The sequence below is a fragment of the Nuphar pumila genome, chromosome 17 (assembly GCF_984573655.1).
Source record: "Nuphar pumila chromosome 17, dmNupPumi1.hap1.1, whole genome shotgun sequence".
NCBI lineage: Eukaryota > Viridiplantae > Streptophyta > Magnoliopsida > Nymphaeales > Nymphaeaceae > Nuphar > Nuphar pumila.
Window position 1 is genome coordinate 10,968,876 of NC_143265.1, and position 8,272 is coordinate 10,977,147.

The 8,272-nt window shown below is 38.7% G+C and overlaps 1 protein-coding gene across 1 annotated transcript; it reads left to right on the forward strand.

Annotated features, from left to right (window-relative positions):
• The first annotated feature begins 861 nt into the window (after positions 1–861).
• Positions 862–7,578, forward strand: LOC149811621 (serine carboxypeptidase-like 13). Its single transcript, XM_089992887.1, has 14 exons — positions 862–1,010; positions 1,396–1,541; positions 3,204–3,280; positions 3,360–3,485; positions 3,900–4,002; positions 4,095–4,132; positions 4,224–4,319; positions 4,573–4,653; positions 4,751–4,906; positions 5,737–5,808; positions 6,064–6,179; positions 6,624–6,737; positions 7,058–7,103; positions 7,495–7,578. The coding sequence occupies exons 1-14, from the start codon at positions 862–864 to the stop codon at positions 7,576–7,578; spliced, it is 1,404 nt and encodes a 467-aa protein (XP_089849013.1).
• The last annotated feature ends 694 nt before the right edge of the window (positions 7,579–8,272 follow it).

Genomic DNA, 8,272 nt, shown 5'->3' on the forward strand with positions numbered 1-8,272 from the left:
CTTCAAGGTAAAAAAAATACGTTGACTTACGCCTTCTGCATATTGATCTCTTATCCCCAAATACAAACTCGCTACTATCAAAAACTCTGTACAGACCTCCATTCCAGCTCAACCCTGTATTGTTATCCTCACCCAAGGAAAACCCTCTCAAACCCAATCTACTAAACTAGCTAGATCCTTTTCGATCCAACCTGATGCTCTGAGAAAAATGGATTTTGCTGATTATTACCCACAGAACACAAAGAACCACCCTTTACCCAAACTGTTATAGACTTGATCCAGTTTATACTGTCCACACCAGACCTATAACTGGCTCAATCAATGTTTTTAAAATCAGTTCACTAGGTGAAACCATTTCTTAAAAAAACTAAGAATCAAATCCAATCGTTTGTTAATCGACAACTTTTTACCATCAGATGACACTTGTCATTAAAAATAGATAATATTAATAAAATTTTAATCCCCCGTAAAAAATATTAAAAGAAATGAATTGAATCGGCCTTTAATGTTCGCCTTTTGAATCATCATGGAACCGATTCGATCTGAATCTGAAGAATTCAGGCCAATTCAGACCGATTTTAACAACATTGGGGCCAACATTCCGACCATCGTCGACACAAATTATCTAGCAGATGCCCATGCTCTCAGTTAAATATTGAGGTTGACCAAGTTCCAAGAATGGTAAGTAAATTATGATCAAGAGAGATTGAACGGTAGGGAATGGAGGAAAGTTAGGTTTAGGAAATGAACGGCAGATGCCCATGCTCTCAAACCACAGGAAGTGAAAGAGACCAACCTGCAGAGTTGAGTATTTAAATGAGAAAAGATACACCTCAAATCTGTTGATCTGATTCTATTATAATGGCTCATCCAGGGGTCTACAGCTTCTGCCTTTCTTCTTTCTTGTGTCTACTTTGCCACTTGTTGGTAGCTCACTCCTTTGTAACAGAAGAGAGAGTGACGAGCTTGCCTGGTTTTGATGGCACACTCCCATTTGAATTGTACACCGGGTAAGTCTGTTTATTTTGATAAAATTTAATCTCCTGTTATTAGCCCTTTTTTTTACAGTTCTACTCTTTTGCTTGGTGAAAATATAATGCCTGATTTTTTCCGGCGGCAACTTTCATGGCACCTGATTTTTTCAGGTGACAACTTAGACAAGTGGTTTTACCAAAGTCTTTAACTTTGTAGGCGACAAAATGGCAAGAAAAAATCAAGTGGTCATGTTTGACATATTTTGAGCAGTGAATTAACCATGTTTGACATATTTTTCTAGTCTCGGCCAAAACATAGAACGGTGTCAAAAGTGATTGTTAGTATATCTAATTTAACACTCAGCAATTAAGAGCTTTCTGATCTGATGTAGATGATTTTTTTCTTTGGCACTTTGTATAGGTACATAACAGTAAACAACAGGACTGGAAACAACTTGTTCTATTACTTCATCAAGTCTGAATGGAACCCGGATGAGGATCCGCTCATATTGTGGCTATCTGGTGGTCCTGGCTGCTCAGGTTTTACTGCCTTTGCATATGAGATAGGTGAGCACCATGACCGACATTAATTAACTGTACATTTCTCCATGTCCCACTAGATAATCAGTGCCTTGTTCCATTGAATGGTTGGTGAAATTGATCTGAGCAAAACTCAACACTTTTGTTTTTATGAACTGGCTGAGAACCAGGTCACTTAATGGGCCTGCCCATGAGAGGTAAACCCCTGGTGGGTCACCGACTCCCAAACCCTTACAACGCCCACCAGTTGAAGGCACCCACACACACCTGCACGCCCGCACACCAGCTAAAAACTCCCACACACGCAGATGATGACATCAAACACAAAAAAAAAACATTTATAATCCTCCCCATTTGATGCCAAAATTGCTCCCATTAATTAGTGACTTTACCCTTAATTTTTTTTTCCTAACAATTTTGGCACCATAAGTTTTTTAGGCTTTGCTTGGTATGCACAATCACAATCAGGAGTATGTGCATTTGGAAAAGTGGTAGTTGCTGTTTGTTGGATTTTGGCAGCTATCACATCTACCAAATCCAGGTTTTAGTGCAAATACCAAGGGATGACAGTCTCATCCTATGTCACAGGGATACGCCATTCTGGTGGCAGCGCGTGTCCATGGTGACACGAGCAGAGAATAATAATATTATTTTATTGTTTTTTTTTTAGTTTTTTTTTGTTTAAAATTTTCATTTCAATAAAAATGCATTATTTTTAATATTAAAATATCAGAAAATAGTTTTTTATTGATTAAAAAGTAGAAAAAAATCATGTCCTCGTGTCCTATTTTTCAAAAAAAAAAATCAAGCTTGCAAGTCAAATCCATGTCACATCGTGTCCACGCATCTTTGTGACATGGGTCTCATCTAGTTTTTCAAATGCATTAACTACCTCATCAAGGTTTTTCTTTTTTTCTTAAAGTCTAACTGAGTTAGGAAGACCCCCACCAGTTACTATTCAACGTACCACTAGGGTTTGAACCTGCAACCACAAGGGGACGTGCACTGACAGCTCTTACCCGATATGGTGATAAATAATAAGACCCGAGTCTGGACCTGAAGGTCTGATTAATACATGAACCCGGGTATAGTTTGTAAAATTTTATACCAGACCTAGACCCGACCCGAGTTCGGATTAAGACCTGCAGATTTTCAATGTAAAAATGATAAATGCTTTTACCGGGTCTGGTTCATGTAGTTTTTATCGGGTCTGGGTATGGTTTTTCTTATAGTGGAACTGATTATACATGGGTCTGGACCCAATACCATACCCAAAAACTAGGTCCAAGTCTGGTACTACCTGGGTCCCAAACATAAGCCCAGCCCGCTATTAACAAGTTTGTTGGGCTCAGGCTGAGCTCAGGTGGGGCTGGGCCCATTCATTTTTTAACAGGCTGGGCCCGGTTAAAGGCCTGATTAGTAGTTTGACTGGACCAGGCTGGATTTGCAAAGTGCAGCGCAGACCCGACTCATATCAGGCCGGATATCCGGTTTCCCATCGTGTATCTGGCCCAGTCGCGACCCCTATACATGACTATATTGCCTAGCAAAATATACGGATCAATCATGTCAAACAACCGATATTTATTGAAAATTGCAGTTTTTCTAATCAAATGAGCATAATATATGCAGTTTCTCTTGTCAAACGCCTTCTTAACAAGTTTCATTCTGCCAATTTATTGTTCTAAGGTCCTCTGCGTTTTATATGGAAGGAGTATAACGGAACCTTGCCGAGTTTGCATCTTGCTCCTTATTCATATACCAAGGTGTGTAATCAAATAGCTACTTGACTATTTCTTTCCAAGAGTTATATATTAATCACTAATTATTGCCTTCAATTTTCAGAATGCAAGCATCATTTTCCTAGATTCACCCAGTGGCACAGGGTTTTCATACTCAGATATCCCACTTGTAGATTATAAGACGGATGATTACAAGACAATGAGGGAAGCCTATAAGTTTTTAATGCTGGCAAGTTCTTACTTCTCTTATCATAAGCATTAGACAATACCACAGTACATGTCATCCCGTAAAACTTTATTTAGTTATATCGATGTCGAAACTTTACTGAATTTGGTGAGTCTTACATCTTGGGCAACTGCCATTTTAACAAAATTAAGCAACAGGAAATTGAAAGAAGCATTCTCCACTGTGAAAAGTGCTAAAAAAAATAATATATAAAAGAACTAAAGAAGGGTCTGAACCTTTACAGTTCTCTTGCAAATCTTGGAAGATTAGTCAAGTGACGTGTTTGAACCAACATGAGAATTCTGCATACCATTAAAAAAGAAACTGTAGAAATCATTTTCTTGTGATCCAAACTTTACCTTTAGCTGACTTAGAAAGCATCTCTGTCCTGACTCAAGTGCATTTCTTCACATCCAGTGGTTGGAGAGCCATTCATCCTACCTTTCTAATCCACTATACATTGCTGGGGATTCATATGGTGGCATATACGTTCCAATGCTGACACTAAAAGTTGCAGATGGTAATATTCAGTAACTCTCACTCTTTCAGTAAATTATTTCCATACAAACATTTTTTTCTTGGGGTGGTTTCTCATGTGTATTGACTCTATAGGAATTAAAGATGGCACTCAACCTGTTCCTAATCTCAAGGTTGGTGCTTCTGTCTACTGATCAAACATGGTAATTAGTTTATGAAGATTATCAAACTAGATTTGTTCTGATTATTTTGACAATGGTTCAGGGTTATTTTGTGGGCAATCCAGTAACTGATAACTTCTTTGATAAAACACAAGTTTTTTACCGTGGAATGTCGTTCATAAAGGAAGAATTATACAAGGTATGTGTCTGAAACCAATATTTAGGCAATGTTCTGGCCCAGCTTCTAGGCCTGTGTAGCTAAAGGACTGGGTCAGACCTCACTCGGAGGTCACAATATTCGTATCCTATTTTTATTGGGCATAACCATTGAGATTGAATTCTAAGATTTCAGTGGCCACTGAGATTATTTAGGCTTTTGTACTTCAGTTAACTGAGTTAAACAAATTAATTCATCTTATTCTTGACTCATTTATTTTTCTTGGGAAATGAAGGCTACAGAGAGAAGTTGTAAAGGAAGATATGATATTGCCATCAATGAGGAATGTGAGGCGTATCTTGAAGAAGTTGAGGAAGTGAGGAAGTTGCTTGATGTGCACTACTTCATTTGTTTCTTTGGTTGAACTTGATGGAGGTGGCTGATTCAAACTTGGAATACTTTTTTATGTGCAGTTGGTTTCAGACATCAACAGGTCACAGGTTCTTGAGTATGATTGCGGTGACGAATGGGCAACCAGGCCGAAGCTAAGATCCGCATCTAGGTGTTCTCTCATTGAAGACGAAGCGCATATTGATTCTGGAATAACTGTTCCTCCTATCAACTGCAGGGTTCTCTCTCTCTCTCTCTCTCTCTCTCTCTCTCATCTTTGGGAGAAACCACTGATTTTTTCTAGATTGCTGAAAGGTGCAACATTTACCGTGCCCTGTTCTGGCACTGTCAATGCAAAACTCCATACGTACTTCCATCTCATTCCCCCTTCCTTGCCCACTAGGAAAGCTTTTTCTTATGCTTCGGCTTGAATATGGGATGCACTCCCCAGGTTTTGAACTTGAGATATCCTTTCATCTCAGGACTAATCAAGCCAGTCCCTAGCCAGGTGTATGAAGCCCGTGTGGGATCTCTGAATCCCAAATTAATAAGACAAATGTGCGGACATTTCTGTTAAAATTTTATAACATTCTACCTTCCTTGCCAAATGCTCTTATATATGCACAGTTGCTGGTTGGTGCTGATAATATCATCCAAGCTCCAAAGAGTAATTAGTGCAATTCACTAGGCAATACCTTGGACTTACTTCTCCATAACTTTACCTACAGAATGTGGTTTTTTTGTGTATTATACAAAACTTGATTCTATTCCATGGAATGAACTTTCAATTCCTCAAACGGTTCAGGTGGAGCTAGTAGGATGTTTATGCTATACTGGATATGAAATATGCCCTTCAAGTTTATTTTTTGGAAATCGTTTGCTCTGTCATAATTTCTGTTGATGCAAAGAGACCTTTATAAGAAAGCTACAAGCAAATCAAACAGCTTCTACTGATAATCTGATACACTTCATGTTTATGTGCAAACATACTAGATGTAGCATATAGGACAGTTAGTTATATTACAGCATGCATCTGGTTATTGATGTCTCATTGACAACAATATTGCAGGGATATGGGTACTATCTTGGCTATCTTTGGTTGAACAACGAGACCGTTAGGGATGCACTTCACGTTCGGAAGGTATCTTCTTAATTGCTTGACATAGTTGAGAAATGCCCTCCACAAATCAAATTCGAACAATTTCATTTCCTTCTTAGAGGACTTGCATAAAATGAATCCAAATAATAGATTATGAAGGCTTATGTTTATGACATCCCAAGGCATCCTGATGTGCAATTTGCAGAAAGAGTTCATTTTGGCATTCTGAAATAGGAGACAAGTTCCATAATCAGGACCTTTATGGCAAATTTGCTGACAGTGACTTGTATGTATTAGGATACAGTAAGAGAATGGGTGAGATGCAGCGACGCAGTTAATTATACAAAAGAGGTGAGCGCCATAATGTATCATTACAATCTCACAACCAGAGGCTACCCCGCCCTTATTTACAGGTTTGTTCACTGTATATTCTTTTCTTTCTGCACATAAACCTTCACACAAGCATGTGATAGGACAGACTTGGGAATTCAAGCTTGATCCATACCAATGGAATTGATATTGTTAGATGGGACCACAGCAAAAGCTGTTCCTAATCCAATCAGTTGTGTGACCCACAGTGTGCTAGTTGTCATTCTTGTGCAGCCTTTCAGATTGGTCCAGAAATCTTTTCTCCTGGTTTCCATGCACTGATTTGGACTGTTGGGCCAACTTTAGTTGTGGCTTTTAGTGTTATAACATTTATTTATGCATTTGCTTTAAGCTTATTATCCCATTCATTCCAAAAATTTAGAAACAGAGTGTGTGTTTCGTGTGTGTTGGTAATCAGTGGTGCATGTGTGTGTATGTTTATGTGTTCTAAATGTGTTAGATGCTAATCAACTTTTATGTGCCCACAGCGGTGACCACGACAGTTTAATCCCCACATGTGGGACAGAAGGATGGATAAAATCACTCAACTTTTCCATTGTCGAAGAATGGCGCCCTTGGTTCGTTGATAACCAAGTTGCAGGGCGAGTGTTCCTTCTCTTTTTCCTGAACATAATTAGTAGTCAGTGCTACTGGTCATAGTCCAACTACTGGGTAAATTGTTCTGCAAACAACATCGTAATTATTGATCTCAACTTCATCAACTGAATGGTTGAGCATTAATGCCTATCAGAGCTATATGCAGAACAGACTTGGATGTAGGGATATTAGCCTGTGCTAACTTCGAATTGCAAGCATTTCTACAGCATGAGGAAATTTTCATTCTATAATCTATATGATTATTTATGAACATCCATCCTTCTGTTTTTTTTTTTTTGCTTTCTAAATCATTTTGATATTGCAGATTTACGAGGAAATATGCAAATAACCTTACACTTGCCACTGTCAAGGTAAGAATTCCATCTTCCCTGTTTCTACCTCTTGTTTTTACATATTTTGTTTTACATATTTTGTGTGTGTGTGCACGCAACACTCCTTGGATAATGATGGCATTTCCAGTGATCAGGCCAAAGTACTTTACAAAGTAGTCGGACCACACAAAACACAAAATCGCTGTGCGTGTAGCGATTTTCTGTGGTGTGTTTTACACAGAACATTGCAACACACAGTGATTTTCCGTGTTTATGTTTTACACAGAAAATTGCTACACGCGCCATCGATTTTCTGTGTTTTGTGTGGCCCAGTACTCGAGCCGATCACCTACACCATACCTCAACAAATTAATCAGAGATTATAGAATTAGAATGTGGGGATAGTTATTTGTGATATTGAATTGTGCAGGGTGCAGGACACACAACACCTGAATACAAACTAAAGGAGTCTCTCACGATGTACCATAGGTGGATGAGCAACCAACCTCTCTAGAATCTCAACCCCCCCCCCCCCCCCACATAGGTGGATGATAAACTCATTTACCTAGATGGGGCAACTTAGAATGATTCAATATAAAACCTATTTTAAACCATTTTTGTTGAAGCAACAATAACATGATTGTACTTATATTCTATAAATGTACAAGACATTGTGCGGCGTGGGAAATTATGCTTTAATCACGGGGTCAACAAATGAGTTTGAATCAGGTTTGCTCATAGGATGCGTATACACGCTATCTTTCAAGCGATAGTTGCCCACTTAGGATTAAATCCTCAATGTAATGGGTACTCAGTGCAACTATGCACCCACAATACAACCGAGCTTTTGCATACTCAAAGAATCGGTCTATGCCCTGCACTGAGTGGGACTCTTAATCGTGACACGAACCACCTTGAACAACCTCTTCACTAAGATAAGAAGTTATAGGCTTAAATTGGGTATAGATCTTGGGTTCGGATATGGGTATGGATCCAAATTATAAGTAGGTATTAATTCGAACAGCAATCGAATCTAGATTTTAAGAATAAATCCAAATTACAATCAGATCTGAATCTCAAAAATAGATCCAAACTGCAATTGAATCTGGATCCAAACAAAAACTCTGAAAGAGCAGAGAGCGGAGTAGAGCTCGTGGGAGAGGAGGAGATAGGAGAGCTCGAGAGAGAGAAGAGAAAGAGCAAAGGAT

Bases quoted from the DNA above. Each gene is read 5' to 3' on its own strand.
- LOC149811621 (XM_089992887.1), top strand. From the start codon at position 862: ATGGCTCATCCAGGGGTCTACAGCTTCTGCCTTTCTTCTTTCTTGTGT. The intron at 1,011-1,395 runs GTAAGTCTGTTT...CACTTTGTATAG, and splicing joins CCATTTGAATTGTACACCGG to GTACATAACAGTAAACAACA. The intron at 4,320-4,572 runs GTATGTGTCTGA...TGGGAAATGAAG, and splicing joins TAAAGGAAGAATTATACAAG to GCTACAGAGAGAAGTTGTAA.